Consider the following 19,045-nt stretch of genomic DNA (forward strand, 5'->3'; position numbering starts at 1 on the left):
TTGTTTTATTTTGATCTATTTATATATTGTTTAAGATGGAGTCACTAACTGAGACCATCCATTATCTCATAAGGATCTGGCAAGACCCAAAACATCTAGTAATGGTGACTTGTTTCGTTAATGAATAATGGATCTACCTTCATAGCAATGTTACTAAATTAAAAACAATATTTGTAATTTTAGGTTAGCTTTAGCAATTTCTAAAGTGAAACAAAGCATCCCCAAGAATGCAAGGCAGAAAAGTATAATATAGAGCAAATCATTTTATTATCAAATTATTTCAACACTGTTGAATTATAAGCTCATTCCTTGGAAGTTTGTCTCTGCACACCACTTGGCTGCTCATTTAGACAATACATTTATTCACTGTTTTGACAGAAACTTTCTGAGATCTTCCACTATCTAATGAGGGTTCAGTAATATCCAAAACTGACTGTAATAGCAGTGCCTTGATGTTTAATGAATAATGGATTCACCTTCTTGGTGATGTTATTCAATTAAAAACTATCATAATTTTAGTTTGACTTGTGGATAATGTCATTTCTGCAGTGAACTTAAGCCCAAGCCTATTGCTGTCATTGGAAGAATCAATCAATGCTTCCCCAAGATAGCATGACAGAAAAATATCATGCTTTATTATCAAATAAGAGTTAAAAAAAAAAAAAAAAGGTCTATATAAGTATACAGACTTTTTTATACTTTTTTTAAGAGACTAAAGTTAAAAGCTCCATTTTATATATAACTATTTAAGTTAATAAATTTTAAAAACTTAGAAGGCTGATACACATTAATTTTCATATAAAACGGAGCAAAGTATAAAATCAGTTGGATTGGTAAAATCAATAAAACATCAGTATAGTTAGCAGAAAAATGATGCAAGGAAGCCCACCTACATACAAACACTCAGTACTATCCACTTCATCTGGCTATTCTTAAAAGATGATATCCGCTCTACAACGTCATCAACCTTTGCCCCTGGCAGACATACCCTGGTCCTGTTCCACCTATCCTTTTTACAAAGCATGTTTCCCATTTCCCTGACAATAGAGTCACCAACAACTACTAGTTCCTGTGGGACCAGCGCATTCTGCCTTGGGGGTTGCCACTGTGTTGCGTGATGACCAAGTGCAAGCTCTGGCGTTGATGTGGGCAGATGAGAGCCTGATGGTCCCCTCAATTTAGATCTTTCGAGGGCATCCTGTCCTTCAAACTCTCATTTAGGCCCATAACAATGCTGAGTTGTCGCCTGATTTCCTTACACTCCTTACATCGCGCACACACAAAGACATCCCCCATGGCAATATCATGTTCCGTTCCAGAGAGTTCGGCAAACATTTCACAAGTTGCACATTTTTTTAGGCTGTGATGCGTTGGAGAATTGGCCCCTCAGTTCTCCCCCGAGTCACAGCACTCCTGCCACTTTGTGCCCGTTGCTTTGCTGCTCTAGTTTGGGGCATGATACTTTAAATTAATAAGATCAATAAATTAAATTAATTAAATGTCAATACTACACTATCTAATAGAAACAGTGAAGTGCGAAACATGTTAAACATTTAACCTTTAACATGTTAACATGAAACATGTTAACAGTGAAACATGTTACCTTTTTCAGATGCATTTCTAATTTGTAATGTAGACCAGCAACACCTGATGACAAATTTATTAACAAATATAAGCAGAAATACAAATTTTTTAAAACTTGAAATTTTAACAGTTTTACTATTTTTTGAGAAAAGAAAAAGGAGTAAAAACTTGAGTTTCTGCAAAAAGATGAAGAAACTCTTTGTCATAAAGTTATATTATGATGATGAAATGGAGAGAGGATAAGAGGAAGGCAGTATTTTGATCATTCCAACTTCAGTGCTGTGTATGTGTTATTTCCAGTATATGTAAATTCCCAGTCTTTTGGACACAGCGTATATAGAGATATATATTTTGGTCATAACGTATATGGAGATATATATTTTGGTCATAGTGTACATGCACGTATTTGGAGGAATTAACAGCAATTCAGAATATTCTTTGATAGATAATGAAACAGTGTATGTAAAGTTTCCAGAAACATTTCCTGAAAGTATACTGTTATATAAACATGCCATAAGGACACTGAAATAGCACACAGCACTATGGGAATGAGCAAAGTAAAGTAAACGGGTTGATGCATGGAAGAGGCTGCAAAATTACAAACTTCCAATGAGGCACAGGCTTTTTATTGTCTGTTAGCATTGGCATATGATGCAAGAAAGCAAGCTTATGCAGCATCAGTTTCATTTTGAAAATATGCCCCCTCAAGTGCATAATCTGAGCAAGAGGAAGAATTCCACCAGCACTGAGCTTGCTCAAACCATTCAAAGCCTTCAACACCTCAATCAGATCACCTTGCAGTTACCTAGTTTCCAGAAATTTGCAGAACTTAAGCCTTTCTTGGTAAGAGCATCTCTTTGATCCCCTCACTAATCACATTGCCCTTCTCTGTACTTGTTACAGGAGCTCTACATCCTTCTTAAAATGAGGCCACCTGTAGACAGTACTCAAGATGAGGCCTGACCATTGCTTTATACAAAGGGATAATCACCTCCTTATCCCTGCTAGCAAAGTTCCTGTATATCACTGACAAGATCCCATGAGCTGCTCTGGCAGCCTATCTGCACAATTATCCCCAGGTCTTTTTCATTCTCCAATTACCTTGAGTGTAATACTGCACATTTGGTATGTTACTCTGGGGTTATTGCTACCTATATGCAGTACTCTGCATTTGTCAATGTTAAACTTCAGTTGCCACTTCTTAGCCCATCTGCCCAACTTTTCTAGATCCTCTTGCGACAATGTATTGTCATTAACAACCCTGCCAACCTTTGTATCATCTGAAAACTTGGACATTAATGATATACTTTCTTCAATATCATTGATAAATATAGAAAACAATGGTCCCAACACCGAATGCTGGGGGACTCCACTAATAACATTAGTCCACGAAAGGCATGAAGATTTGCTGTCCATTGTTAACTTGAGATATGTATGTCCATTGTCTCCTAGATAGCTGATCTAGTGGGCAGTTCCCAACCTACCATTGTATCAAGAAAGAGTGACAAATAAGAGACAAAGCAGCCAGCCTGCACAAAATGTATTATGCAAAACCAGTGACTGATGAATAGGATATAAGAATGAAGTAGCTCATACAGACTAACAGGATAGATATAATTGGCACAACTGACCATGGGGTACGATATGGGACAGTTCATAGCACTTTGCAGGACTGTTTGATATACTCGCCATTACATGATTTATCCGAGAATACAGCAGATGTTTGTGAGCCCATCACAAATGTCTGCATCATCTCACCTGATGCCACATATACCATAGTTGAATGAATTGAATTTATTTTTTCATTATATTGATAGAAGGGCACACGTGTGGTAAGAAGAATAAGAGGTAATAGGTCTCATGCATGGTGCAGGCTGGTGGTGCATCTGTGGTGTTCTAGCCAGGGGAATGTGTTTCTGGATTACCTCTAAATCATCTGAAATGTGTGCAAGGATGTTTGATGGAGACCAAATGCACTATTACTGCCAACCACATACATATGTCAATATTCCTGCTGTTCCTTTGCACTGATGAAGTCAAAGCAGAATTTCATCCTACTCCAGTGGCCTCTGAATTCCCAACTTGAACCTAACCTAATTGTTGTTTGGAGCATTAGCAACTAAGGCCATATTGCTCCGGGGATATGCGGTGGTCATTCCCTGACCTTTCTGCATCCACGGTATTTGGTGGTCACGGGCTCGAACCCCAATCTAATCAAGAAGCGTGTGCTATGCACTGCTGCTCCTGCCCACGGAGGTGCCCCAGCTTGAACCCTAATAAACACCTGTGGAATAAGGTCAAATAGGATCTCAGACATATGGATTTGCTATTCTCCAATGTGGGACAATTATGGGATGCTACACATATTGCATGACAATCCATATCACTACATATGTTCAAGCACATTATAACATACATGTTGTGATGTCCGAAATCCAATCCATCCTGCAAGCTCATGGATGCCAGATTTGATATTATGTGGGTGGTTCCATTTATTCCCATGGAACAGAAGAAACACATACATATGTTTCATGCAGTCTGAAAGAACATTGTTCTTTCAGACTGCATGAGGAAGAAGGAACACAGAGAGAGAGAGAGAGAGAGAGAGAGAGAGAGAGTTTAAAAAATTCTTACTTTCTTCGAAAGAAGGATTCCTTTCTGTGGCTGGCTTGCCGAGAAGAATTATCACTCTCACAGTCTTTATCTTCTGTTTCTTGATCCTCTGTCTCTGCATCTGTAGAATGCCACACACAGTTATTTTCCTCTACTTCTTCATATGCTTTTTCTGTGATAATATGCCTTTTGTCATCATCTGGAATATCATGAGTGCTCAGTTGTGGATCACTGTCTAAGTCCTCATTTTCCTCTCCATTTACTGTGATAAGTAGGTGATCATTTGCTGTAAATCCATTTTGTGGTTTCTCATCTGTATCCAAAATGTTAACAAGAGGAATGTTTGCTATGGGTACAGAGTCAGAGGGAATGGATTTACAGCTTTCTTCACTGTCCAAGCAATGCTGCAATCCAGACAAATAGTGCAACATTAAAACTGCAAGTGCCTGAGTACGTTCATCTGATTTGGCAATTAAAAAAGCTAGTTCTGTTTTCTGTATAGGGCTTGTGACCTCATGCTCTTCTCGGCAGAGTTCATTACGGTTTTCTGTCTCATCATTTATTGCCACCTGCAATTTCGCAATCTGGAAAGTAAATGAATATAGTAAGACTTTGAAATGAAATACACTATAGTGATAAAAGTAACTGGACACCTTTTATTGTTACAATATTTAATGACATTTGAGCCCACCCATCCATGCTTCTTGGTAGAGTCTGAATCAATTTTTGATAAGAGGAAGGCAGTATTGACACATACATGTGTGTAATTCTGTGTTCAATACAAAAAATTTCCCAGCTGCAGTAGTAACTATGATGTTTCCATTTGGTGATTACATTGGTTACTACTGATATAGGATGCTGCAAGTATGGGAAGTTACAAATTTTAACCTTTTAACCCATTTACTGTATTTCATCTGCTTACTTTTAGCATGCAGACAGTTGCATTTATGATGCACTGTCATACTGAAACAGTAAAGGGCCTCCCTATACCGATACCACAGCATAGGGAGAGCAGAATTGTCCAGAATTTCAATGTACCACATGGTATATACTGTTCCAAGAATGATGACTAACAATCCCAGTCCAAACCACAAGAATTAAACCAAGATGATGACAACACCTCAAGCAAATTTCACAGTTGGGATGACACATTCCAGTAAATAATGTTCTCCGAACATCCACCAGACCCAAACATGGACATCAGATCAGAAAACCAGGTACTATCATTAATCACTTCATAACTCAGCTTTACAATGTTTCAGGGACCAATTATAATTGGTCCCTGAAACATTGTAAAGCTGAGTTATGAATCAAGTTGACACTGTGCACTACAGGCTGATGTTTGGTTTGTATGCTATAGCTATTCCATAAAATCTGCTGTGCAGCCTCCTATACATTGCCCTTGTACTAATATTAGTTCCTGTACTCTCAAAATTACTGGTTTATGGTATTCAATGAGGAGTGATGGGCTCTATATACTAGTGATAGATCTCCAGTCTCTTTCTGTCAATTTCTGTGGTCAACTGAAAAAATTTCTCGGCTACAGTACCAACCACTGTTTCCATTTGGTGATTACATTAGTTATTATTGATATAGGATGCTGCAGTAATGGCATGAACATATTGACTACCTTATGATAATTCCTCAGTGGAAGTTACAAATTAACATTTTAACTCATTTACTTGTACATCATTGATCTGCTTACTTTTAGCATGAACATAGTTTCTTTTATACCTATTCCTTATGTGGATAATGGGTAAGATTCATTTTCCTTGATCCTAGTAGTGTTCAGATACTCTTGAAAATATAGTGTATATGAGCTATAAGTGTTCATAGTGAGTATAATAATTTCTTTATGAAATGAACACTTAGAAATACTTACTGAAGAACATTATGTACAGCACAGTTAGATAAAGCTTCACTGGATTGTTACTTATCATTACTATGTAGAGATTTTAAGAATAAATTTAAGTCACTTAATTACTTGACTTGAGAAGGATATGATGTAGAAAAACTACAAAGTAAGAAAAGTTAATAAAAAAAAAAAACTTTACCATGTGAAATATTTAATTTATCTGTATGAAAGGAATTGCTGCAATTAGACCAGATTAGTTTTTGGGATAATCAGAACAACTATTCTTTGGGTCTGGATTTTGTATTTATAAAAATATGGAAAAAAACTAACACAGGTTGCAACCGCAGCAGAAGTAAATCAACGTGAAACTTCTGAATTAGCCATTACTACTTATAAGATGTACAGAGACATGAAATACTATATAATACGGAGAATTTTTACCTAGACTTTAAAACAAACATGTAAATTGTGTCTTTTATTAAATTTTCTTCCTTGGTAAATTTAAGTCAGTTTACAAGTGGCTTTCAAAAAAAAAAAAATAATAATAATAAAAAGCCCGATTATATTACTTAAGGTGCTCCTTAATCAGAAAGTAAACCTCTAAAAGCTTATAGCTGCTGCTAATATAGTCATTTCTCTTTGAATCCTGTCCTCACAAATACAATGAACTTTATAAAAACAATATGAGCAGAGTCTTCACACTCCAAATTTGAGAAACTTATAATACAGCCAAGTATGACTATTCATTGTTTATACAATAAACCCTTACTTTAATGAACATCAATTTAATGGGCAATGGAAATAAAAGACAGCATCCATTGAATCAGACTTTTCATCTTTAGGGGATTCTGATATAATTGCCTAATTCTGATGATAATTACCATCAGGTGATTCAAGTACATTCACTGGAAGTTCAAGTGAACATCCAGCAAGTGTACTCAAAGAATTTTTCAGACTACGAATACATTTTATTCAAAAGTTTCTACTACCATTATATGGCATAGCAAAATTTCGAGTTGTTCTATTCCACACAACTGGCGATTTCAGTTGGAGACTAAGGAAAATGAGTGGGAATGGCAGAGAGCGGACTCATTTATATGCCCAAGTCCTTAAAGCCAATTAGCCAATTCAAAACTATCTCTTGAACCGGAGTCTTTCTTCATATGGTCGCCCTTTTGCCGATTTGTCATGTGAGTTGCCCATCTCTGGACCCTTTCAAGAAGGGCAATGTCTTTTTTTTTTTTTTTTTTTTCCAGATGAGGTCTCCATACTTGTACACAATATTCCAAATGTGGTCTTAAAATTGACTTATACAGTGGCACTATGGCCTCTATATCTCTACTGCTGCAGGATAATGTTTGATAAATCATCGATAGGACACCATGGGCTTTCCTTGATTGTCTGTTTACACAGCTCAGAAAACCTCATATCTGCCCGTGTATTATAACTTTCTTTCTCTACTGTTTTTAATTCAACCCCACCAAGTGTAATTTATTTTGGGGTTACTGTTCCCCAAAATTGACTTTGCATTTTGCTGCATTAAGTTCTTGCAGCCCAAGTCATCCTGAAGGAGTGCTGCTTGGTACTGATCATTAACTACTCTACCAATATTTACATTGTCTGCAAGTTTTGACATCAAGCATTCTATCTCCCATTATCAATGTCATTTATGAAAATCAGAAACAACATTAGTCCAAGAACTGATCCTTGGGGGACCCACTTCTGACTTTACACCAATCTGAAGAATATCCATTAATCACAACCCTCCGCCTTTTGCCCTGCAGCTACCCACTTAGAATTCTCCCAGTAATCCCAACATGTTTCCAGCTTGTACAATAACCTCTCATGTAGAAATGTGTATATGCACACATTTGAAATTTTGCACATATTTGAAAATGGATGAGACTAAGATTTGAAATCTTAGTCTCTTCCATTTTCCAAATTAAAAGATTTAGTAATCTTTTAATTTGGAAAATGGAAGAGACTAAGAGCACATTGCTTTTATTTTATATCTAAAACATTTCTGGCAAGTGTGTGTGTGTGTGTGTGTGTGTGTGTGTGTGTGTGTGTGTGTGTGTGTGTGTGTGTGTGTGTGTGTGAAAATTTAATGATGAAAGACACTTTTAAAAATTATAATTTTTTTTAAACTTAAACAGTTACAACTGCAGTCTTAAGAAAAATTTAAATATTGGTATTGTTCAAGAAGTATTCAATAAACTCTAAATATTTTCCAAAAATTAAAAAGAAAGGGGTTACCTGTCAAGTGCCCCACCACTGCCTTTGCTGCTACAAATGGGGGCACCACCACTACTGGGTTCAAAATGTGTGTCATATTGTTATTTGTTCCTATTCTAACTTCTGATCTTCAAACAGGAGATACTATTAGTATCAATAAATTATGCATGGAACCAAGCTTATATAACACCAATAAAAAAAACACATTATCATCATCTACACCCCCTCTAATAATCTGGCTAATCCTTAACTTTAGCAAATTTATGCAAATCTATCTTGTAACTATCCTTTTTTCAATTTGAATTCATGCTACTTATGTGTGCCATGAGAGAGAGAGAGAGAGAGAGAGAGAGAGAGAGAGAGAGAGAGAGAGAGAATGCTATCAGCATTTAGTTGATTCAATCCATTTAAAGCTTTAAACACTTCAATCCGGTCTCACAGGTGCCTAATTTCCAAACTCTGCTGCAATTTGCAGAACTCAAATTATTCTCAGTAAGAGTAACCCTTATTTTGTCCCTTACTAATAATGTTGCTATTCTCCACAGCACTTCCCAACAGATCCCCAAAAATGAGGCTTCCAGATCTGTATATGCAGTACTCAAGGTGCAGCATAACCACTACCTTATACAATGGGATAATTACCCCCTTGTCCTGCTATCAAAATTTCAAGTTCATTATCAGAACCCCATGAGCCATTGTAGCACACTGCTCGCAGAACCTCATGTTGGACCATATTACCCCTAAGTCTTTTTCATTCATCATTAAGTTCAGTGGGATCTCATGTAGTAGTGTGTCATTAAGTTTCAAAAACATTCTAAAAGCCACCCAGTGATTCACCCTTCCCACACAATTCACAGGAAGAGTAGTTAAATTCTTCAAAGTGTAGTGAATTCTTTTTGATTTGTCAATGCCACTCAAATGAAAATTTCCTCCCATACAAAAAAACGTTTTCTGTAGCAGTTTCATCCTTGCCTAACGTTACCATAACTTTTATCAAAATGTTTTCATTGCTTAAACATATAATGCCTGCAAAATGATAATCAACAATTTAACACACTGAAAATGGTTCAAGTGTGCTAAATTTTTGTAGAGGCAAAAATTTAGCACACTGCTTTATATAGAGCAAAAAAAAAAAATATATATATATATATAAATAAAATAATTACCATAGAATTGAGCTTGCTTTTGCGTTCATCAAGACAAAGACTTGCATATAATTCCTTTCCTCTTTCCTTAGCAGCAGAAAGGACTACTTCATCGTGCGGGAGAGTAAGCAACCTTTCAATTATGGTATTTAAATCTTGCTCTTCTAAGGATGCTGGATCCCACAAAGGGAAAGTGCTTTCCTGAAGTGAACACTACAAAAAAGTTAATTTTAATAAAACTATAATAATTACTTCTTGATGAAAAAATGCATCAAATGACATTTTTTCATCATAGCGATGATAGGTATATGCATATGATATGTATATTCTAACAATCATAAAGAACATTTCTTTAAACTAGAAAATGTTGGATATGCCACAAAAGTGCTTGTCTATCACTTCTAACCTCTTCTTTAAAAAGATTTTCAAAGACTGCCAGTGTTCTACTAATCTAGTTACATATTTAATAAAAGGCAGCCAATGTGTATACATGCTTCAAAATCTTTTTTTTTTTTATTTCAGTGGTATGCATCAGTTCAAATTGTTTAAATTTATCTTTCATTTTAGCACTTCTTTCTAGATAGAAGTAAATTTCCACCAATTATTCATCCACTTTCACAGAAATGCATGCAGCTTCCAGTCTGCATGCATTATCCTTGTTATCAATAAAGATAACAAGGATAGGCTATTACCACCAAGTGCTAAATCTCCTCTCTTAATACCCTTGCTACTCCATTTTTATGCATATCATAAAAGGAGCATTATCAACACTAAGTGCCTGACAGTTTTTTGAAAGAATCCCACATCTTTTCTGGTTGTTCAGGGTACATGTCTCATGTGGTACCCTGCAGAGTCACCTTTTAATGGTGACAGTGAAAGCAAGCTGCTTTTGATTTTTTTTTTTTAAATTAAAAAAAAAGGGGGGGGGGATCACCATAATAGGATACAGCTTGGAATCACTTTGATTACTGCTATCTGTAGAAAATGAAAATGGCTCATTTTTGAGCCTACCACTCAATTTCACTACTGCCTTTGTTTTTGCTTTTGCACAACTGTATTTTTTTTTTTTTTTTTGCTATTTCACTATTAGGAAACATATTGCTGAACAATGTGCCTGCATCATCAGCACATTACAGAGACGGAAGATTATGTTCTATGACAAAAATGAAATCATCACTGAAATTCAACATCCATTTTTGTATTTCTTTTTATGCACTGTGTGTGGTTCTTATGCTATTTGTTTGCAAATGTCTGATTACACTGTACCTCTTGCCTCTTGAAATTAAAATATCATATCTACACATGGTGCATAAGTCTACACATGTTACCCTTTTCAGATTTTACAATACAAGAAAAATCTTGTGTATTTCTTCTGAAATTGTCATATTTCTGTGGCATCTTACTGAAACACATTGTTAATTAGCCACAAGCCTGATGAAATAACACACATTACAGAAAGCAGTGCTATTATCACGTGTTTCTACTTTGCAACATACACTACCAGAAAAAACTGATGGCCAATTCGTTAAGAAAAATAAACAGAAATTTGCAAAATTAAAAAATAAAAATCCAATTTTAATGTAGTTATTTTTTTGTGAAAAGAAAAAGATTGAGAAAAACTGAGTTTTTGCAAAAAGATTGCAAAACCTTTTGTCAGCAACTATATTATAATGGTGAGATGGTGAAGAGTCAAATTGAATAAAAAAAAGACAGATTCTCCATTTTAAATCTGGTGAGCTGGCAGCTGTGCAACTTAGTGTTTTTCAAACTGAATTGTATACACTGTTATTGTTATTTATTATTTTTTTTTTTTTAGGAGCATTAGCAACTAAGGCCATATTGCTCCGGGGATATGCGGTGGTCATTCCCTGACCTTTCCGCATCCTCTGTATTTGGTGGTTACGGGCTCGAACCCCGGTCTAATCAAGAAGCGTGTGCATGCACTGCTGCTCCTGCCCACCTGGCTATGGAGGCGCCTTATAAACTGTGAGTTGGTATATATTATACTCTTTTGAACTGAGAAACAGAATATATTTTCTATAGCAAACTTTATGCCACAGAATTCAGTAATATAACTGCTACATTTGGTGGGAAATGATACAGAAACAGCACTATTATGGAGAACAACTGCTTTATTCACTGTTAGTCTTTGGACTATCTGTGTAAATTCCAGCAATGTATGGATAATTTTGTGAATGAGCAGTACGTAGCTGTTGGATGTAATTATCACAATAAGGTATGAAGGAAGGCTATGGGGAATTTGTATCGACGTGATCTTGATGAATATTATCAAGGTAAACAATCCTGCATTCTGATAAATCCAGTAACCTGATACCTGAACGGTGATTCACTCTGGGTTTGCTTCTATAATAGTTTTTCCAGCGTGGATTATGTAGAATTGAATTGAATAAAGCCCTAAGGACCACTGTACATTAGTTCTTTCATAATGGCATCTGGTAGGTTCTCACACTGAAACTGACAAAACTGATGCTGCAAAACATCTGTTTTCTTCTATTTATTCAATGACACCAAGGAGTACTGGAAACTTGTAAACAAAAAATTTCAAATTTGAAAATGCACTGTCAACTGATGAAATTTGTGATACCTATGCATTTATAAGAACATAATTTTTCAATGGAAATTTATGCACCATGCAGTCAACTGCAGTAATAAAGTGCTTCCTCACTAAGCAAAAATACAGAATCTTCTCTTTTTTTTTTGGACTTCCCACAACCTTAGCAGTCATAGAAATGCTATATGATTAATTCAGAATCATCCTTCTAGTTTAGTCTGCTATGGTAATCAATTTCCAAAATGGAAGGTTTGAAAACTGTTGGTAAATAAATTTTGGACATAACACTTTTCTTCAACATATCTAAAGGTAATGACCTAAATACATGAATATGGGGTACACTGTATTGAAGAGCTATGTTCAAATTTTCAAATGTTGTTATAACATTAAAAAGAAATAAGAAAATTGTTTTATTCAAGCAACAAGAGTGAAACATGAATTAACTTTGTGCACAAGTGAGGGTTAGCAACTGCTTATCCTGTTTAGAATTGTTTTTCCAGAAGATTGTTCTTTTTCTTGAGTTCATCAATTTGTCTCCTTTAAAAATTTTGGATTGTCAACTGGATTTCAATATGAGTCAGTGCCATTCACTAGTGATTGCTTTTTTGAACTATTCAATGTGGTAACTCCAAAATGTGCTCATATTGCTTTTTAACTCCTCCTTTAAATGAACTTTAGCATTAGTTGAGGCATATGATGCAATAAAGCAAGCTTATACAGCATCAGCCAAAAAAAAAAAAATTCCCATTTCACCCATCCGGTCACTTCAAATGTTTTTTTTTTTCAGCCTTAAATTTATTTAAGCTAACAACTTCCACAACAACAGATGGAAGTCTGTTCCAGCAATCAACTACCCACTGGCTAAACGCAAACTTCCGCACATCTATTCTACAACTATCTTTCCTCAATTTCAATCTGTGCCCCCTCAGGTTCTTAATCTGAGCAAACAGAAGAACCCCATCAGCATTGAGACTGCTCAAATCATCCAAGGCCTGGCCTTATACATCTCAATCAGATCACCTTGCAGGTGTATGGCCTCCAGATGCTGCAATTTGCAGAACTTAAGAATCTTCTGGTAAGAGCATCCCTTTGTTCCTCTGACCAATCTTGTCGTTGCCCTTCTCTGTACTCATTCTAGCAACTCTACGTCCTTCCTAAAATGAGGCCTCCAGACCTGTACATGGTACTCAAGGTGTGGCCTAACCATTGCCTTATACAAATGGATAATGCTAGAAAAATTCCCTTATATATTACACAACTCCATGGCAGCCCATCTGCACTGCTCAGAGAACTTCATATCTGACTGCACAATTACCCCAAGTCTTTTACATTCTCCACCTTCCTGAGTGTAGCACCACACAGTTGGTATGTTTCTCTTGGGTTACTACTACCCATATGCAGTACTTTGCATTTGCCAATGGTAAACTTCAGTTGCCACTTAGCCCATCTACATAACTTTTCTAGATTCTGTTGCAGTACATACTGTGTTTACTGTCATTAATATCCCTGCCAACCTTTGTATCATCTGCAAACTTGGACATTGAGCCTGATATACCTTCATTGATATCACTGATAAATACACAAAGCGACAATAGGCTCAGCACCAAACCCTGGGGGACTCCACTAATAACATTAGACCACATACAGCAATGTCCATTTATTACCACTCTTTGCCATCTCCCACTCAACCATCCATTGTAGCAACTTACCCTTAATGCCATACTGCTCCAATTTGTACAGCAGTCTTCCATGTGCAACAGTATCAAAAAGCTTTCCTGAAATCCAAGTAGAGTTGTGCCCCCATATCCACTGATTCAGTTACCCGGGGTTAACCATGAAAAAAAAAAAACCCAAAAAAACTTAACACATACTACTAATGTGTCCAATACGATGCTTTCCTTTATTTTTTACGATGTTGATTTTAAATTGAATAGCTTCCCTTTGTCACATATGGTTTGGTCACTAACATTATAATGGTTCTTTAGAGATTTAACAGATGCACCGTTTTCAAACTTTTGAATAATTTCATGTTTTTGTTTAATTTGAAAGCACAACTCTTGCGTTTTGCCATCATTTTCGCAATTCCTAAACAAAAAAAAATATAGTTACTATAAATAAAAAACAAATTCCGACATCTTTGACATAAATAATGAAACAAAATTCGTCCTTTTGTGGTGCGATGGAACACAACAATCGATGCGACACACTAAAACAAAGTAAACATTTGGTCTCTTTTTTTTTTTTTTTTTTTTTTTTCTCTCATTTTGAGCAGTAAGTGTGAAAGACAGCAGGGGTTACAAGATAATAGGTACACTAATCTCCCAATGACGACTTATAATGCTGGTTCTTGTCGCTTATTTACAACTTGCAAAATATCTCTTTATACCTATTCTAGTTATTTCTTGAATTTTATGACTTCTGGTTGAATTGGCTTTTTTTTCTTTTTTCTTTAATTTGGAGTCTTGAAGTGTCCTGGTTAATCCAATCCCAGTAAATCTAGAGTCTGCTGTACTTTATTATTACCTAAATTTAATGTTGGTAATGTGTATTGTCTTACTGTGTGTTTAATTTATCAATTAAACTTTATTATACGTATGTATGTATGTACAAGAAAATCATGTTATATATGGGTCAGCAGGTGTTCGCTTATATCAGTGGTTTCAGCCATCCACGGTAGGTCTTGGAACGTATCCCCTGTGGATACGGGGAGTCTTACTGTATATGATATCAAATTATTTTTTGTACCCAGTTACTTTGTGACTACAACGTAGTATCTGATCAAATTGGTAAGATAAGATTTCCCCTTAACAAATCTATGCTGTGTCTGAACTATTACTGCAGTCTTGTCTAGGTCATCCTGCTTCACTTCTTTAACCAGTGACTCCATTATTTTCCCTGGAACAGAAGTTAAACTAACAGGTCTGTAATTACTTGTATCTCCCTTTGTGAATTGGGGACACCCTTGCGCATCTCCAGTCCATGGGGATCTCCTCTGAATCTAAGGATGCTCTCATAATTATGGCTAAGGGTTTGCTTACTTCCCTCACTGCCTCCTTCAATATAACTGGATAGATCCCATCCACCCCAGTTGCCTTTCTTATGTTTAACTTCAATTTCTCCTCCAATTTGCTCTCAGTTATTACAAAATCATTAAGCTTCCTTTAACAGTTTAGTAAACTTCAGTCCTCCCCTTCCTTACAGAATTCCTCACGTGTGAATGTAGATGCAAAATACTCATTCAGTTTGTCAGCTACCCGAGTACACTCATCAAAAATCGAACCATCGATATCAATGGACCAATCTGATTCATCCCCTTCCTTCTAGAGTTTACATAAGTAAAGAATTCTTTGTTGTTTTTCTTTGCATCCTTTGCCAAGGATTTCTTGTAATCAGCCTTCACTTGCCTAACCACCTTTGTGACTTGATTATAGACTAGCGTATATCTGCCATAGGCTTCTGTGTGACCTGGTAATTTATAAGCATCCCACACATTTTTCTTCTCTGTCACCAGTCTCATTACTTCATCTGACATCCATTTAGGTCTAAATCTTAAACAGTATTTCTTAGTTGGTATGAAAAGCCTAGTAGATTCTAAGATTAATTCCTTGAAGGCTTCCCCTTTAGAATTTACTGTTTTTAAGATCATTAATTGATCCCACTGTATAAGACCACTGTAGTTGCCTTTATGGAAACAAAAACCCTTCCCTTTACTCTTGATGGTAGTTACAACTTTGAGTAAATCTCACATCAGTAGACTGTGATCACTGTCACCTAATGGTTACTTTATCTGCAAATTCTTAATGCATGAATAATCACTGCTGATAATCAGATCAAGAGTATTACTTCCTCTGGTTGCTCCTCAAACATGTTGCTGTAGAAAACAATCCTCCAATAAATCCACAAAAGTCTTGCTAGCATGCGAGTCACCAATCCACAAGTTCCAGTCAATATCTGGAAAGTTAAAATCACCCATTACAAGACATTCTGATTTACTGGCCTACTCTATTTTTCTGCATAACTTCGTTGTACTCATCAGAGTCATTAGGTCTATAACACACTCATATTCTCATTTTCCCTTTCCTAGTGTTTACATCACACCAAACTGACTCAACGTTGCACTGTCCACCCATGGCAACTGGATGCACTTCCTTAGATTTTTTGTTTCTTAAACTAACAGCATAATCACTCCTCCCTTTCCACCCTTTCTGAATACACTGTACTCCCCCAATTCCAATTCTGCATTGCTTATATCTGAGTGACACCATGTCTCTGATATCCCAACAATATCAGCTTTTGAAGTCTTGATCAGCACTTCAAATTCATCAAATTTATTTACTATACTTCTAGCATTGGTGTACGTACATGCAAGTATACATGCACCTGTTCTTACTCTTAGTTACCCTAACACACACAGCCCATGTATTTACTTGTTCCATGATGTCTCCCAGCAGCTCCTCATTATAATAGAAGCAGTGCAAGAATCACTTTGCCTCTGCCTGTGGCTAGCGTTAATATTTTAGTCTGTGATCCCCCCCAAGCTAGCAGTTTTCGACCCACCTAACACTGACTTGTTGAAGTTTGCTGCTGTTCTAGTCTAGTTACACATTTAACCAAATAGCCAGCCAATATATAAACACATGCTTCAAAATCTTTTTTACTTCAATGGCATGCATCAGTTCAAATTGTTTAAATCTATCTTTCCTTTTTCAAACTTTGTTCTAGTTAGTGGTAAATTTCCATCAAGCATTCATTCACCTTTAAGGAAATCATGCAGATTCCTTTCCAGTATACAAATTAAATTCCATTGCAAGATTAATAAGATGACAAGGATGGCTTATTACCACAACTTCTCAATCTTCTCTTTTAAGACCCCTGATACTCTAGATTTTAGGGCTACCATAACAAATGCATTATCAAACCTAAGTGCCTGACAGTTTTTTGAAGGAATCCCACATCCTTTCAGGTTGCTGAGATGCCCAATGTTGTATCCTGTAGAGTGACCTTCCAATGCTGGCACTCTGAGAAAGTTGCCTTCGATTTAACAAGGTGTTATCGCAGATCAATCTGTTCATACTTATGTCCAATTGCAAGATTATTTTTTTCAAATGGTTTCCCATTTTGGATTATGTAGATATTGCCATGTTGGATGATCTGTAAGGGCTTTGAACTTTTACAGTGTAATTCAACAGAAGACATATCTGAGAAGACTGAGTGCAGGAGATCTTAGATTTCTGTGAATAAATTATGCATTGGTGATATAAAAAATTTCCCAAAAAAAATGCTATGATAGACAGGATCTATTCAGTTTGACACTAGGAAGTCTTGCTACCTCACCTTGGCACCATTTCACTGAAAATTAAGTCGTGGTCTCAGTTAATAACATTAATGTCATTACTGTTTCCAAGTTATGCTGTTCCTGTTGATATGCATTCCCACTAAATATAATGAAATGCTCAGTGGTACTTTTTTTTTTTTTTTTTTTTTTCTGGAGGAAAAAGGCATTTATATTATAGAAAATAATGTTATAATTACAGCATATTTCTCAAAGAAAAAAAAAAAAAAAATTCTGAACATTGGCATATTCATTCCTATGTTATTAATTTCAATATGACAGCAGAAATCTGACTAATTCTTATAAAGAATATTCAGATGTAACACTGAAAATAATTCAATAATAAAAAGGATGGGGTATGAGCAATTATTTTATTTTCAGATTACAATGTTAGTTAATAACACTAATAAAAAAGAAAAGAAAAAAGTTTCAGATTCTAAAGGAAACTGATTGCTGATAAAAAAAAAACCAAGAATTATGTCGATCATTGAAAGATATGCTGAAGTTTTAAGAATTTAATGAACAGCCAATTTTAAATATCATACTATCATAATATAAAAGTTTAGAAATCTTATAATACCGTATTGGTGGACTAATAATAGAATAGGAATTGCTTAAAAAACGGTACTCACCTTGAATAAATCTGCAGTGGTATATTGAGAAGAGTTGGTTAGTATTTAGGTTGAATTGTTAGCTAAGAAACTAAGGGGGGGGGGGGAAATGAAGAAAAACGGAATTTAAAATAAGCACAAGGAGGTAGAAGTGTACACGTCTGATCCTTGGTTGTCATTGGAGAGGGAAGAAGTATTTCTTCCCTCTCCAATGACATAAACGGAATTTAAAATAAGCACAAGGAGGTAGAAGTATTTCTTCTTCATTCTCCAATGACAACCAAGGATCAGACATGTACACTTCTACCTCCTTGTGCTTATTTTAAATTCCGTTTTTCTTCATTTCCCCCCTTAGTTTCTTAGTTAACAATTCAACCTAAATACTAACCAACTCTTCTCAATATACCACTGCAGATTTATTCAAGGTGAGTACAGTTTTTTAAGCAATTGCTATTCTATTATATCATACTATCTTAAAGGAGTCATTCATTTTTAGTATGATATTTTTCTTTTATCCAGAACCCGTAACAAAATTCTTCATTAAGCGAAGCTTAATAAGCAAAGGTGGAAAAACCTTTTTTTGATTCAACAAATGGAACTTATTTTACATTACTTCTTCCTGGTAGAAATTCCCCCCCCCCCCTTTATCAATACTGTACAATATAATGATTTTCTGTTGCATGGTTGTCCCACAAACTTAGAACACAATAGTAGTTTGTGAAACCTTCCTACAGACCAGCCAGTAACCTAATTACCATAAGATCACCACAGATATAACCAATCAACCCAGAAACATCTAAGTTGAAGCTGTTCATCCCAGATGTTTCTGGATTGAGTGGGGGGGGGGAATGGTGATTCAAAACACTACATTCTTTCTTTGACTGGTGGAGTGCCTTGTAGCTTTCCCCGAAGAGAGGGCTTTGTACAAGGATGGTCTTTTATCTCCTAAAATTTTAAAATTTTGTCTTCAACATGTTTGCACATATTTTTGTACATATGTTTGTTTGTGTATAATGGCTCACCCCCCAGTAGATTGATTTCGTGAAATTTTATATTCAGCTCTTTTAACAAAATTGTGGAGCCATACCAAATTTCATT

At 35.8% G+C, this 19,045-nt stretch overlaps 1 protein-coding gene across 1 annotated transcript in view; it reads right to left on the reverse strand.

The window, feature by feature from the left end:
- LOC150090913 (PDZ domain-containing protein 8-like) overlaps positions 1–19,045 on the reverse strand; it is a 218,063-nt gene that overhangs the window by 23,780 nt on the left and 175,238 nt on the right. Inside the window, exons 16-18 of the mRNA XM_090377161.1 lie at positions 9,454–9,645; positions 4,219–4,781; positions 138–153 (exon numbers count right to left, since the gene is read on the reverse strand). Of these exons, the coding sequence (XP_090233287.1) occupies positions 138–153; positions 4,219–4,781; positions 9,454–9,645 (771 nt within the window). The remainder of the gene's footprint in view (positions 1–137; positions 154–4,218; positions 4,782–9,453; positions 9,646–19,045) is intronic.

This window comes from Mastigoproctus giganteus, chromosome 1, assembly GCF_048544385.1.
Source record: "Mastigoproctus giganteus isolate SK-2022 chromosome 1, ASM4854438v1, whole genome shotgun sequence".
NCBI lineage: Eukaryota > Metazoa > Arthropoda > Arachnida > Uropygi > Thelyphonidae > Mastigoproctus > Mastigoproctus giganteus.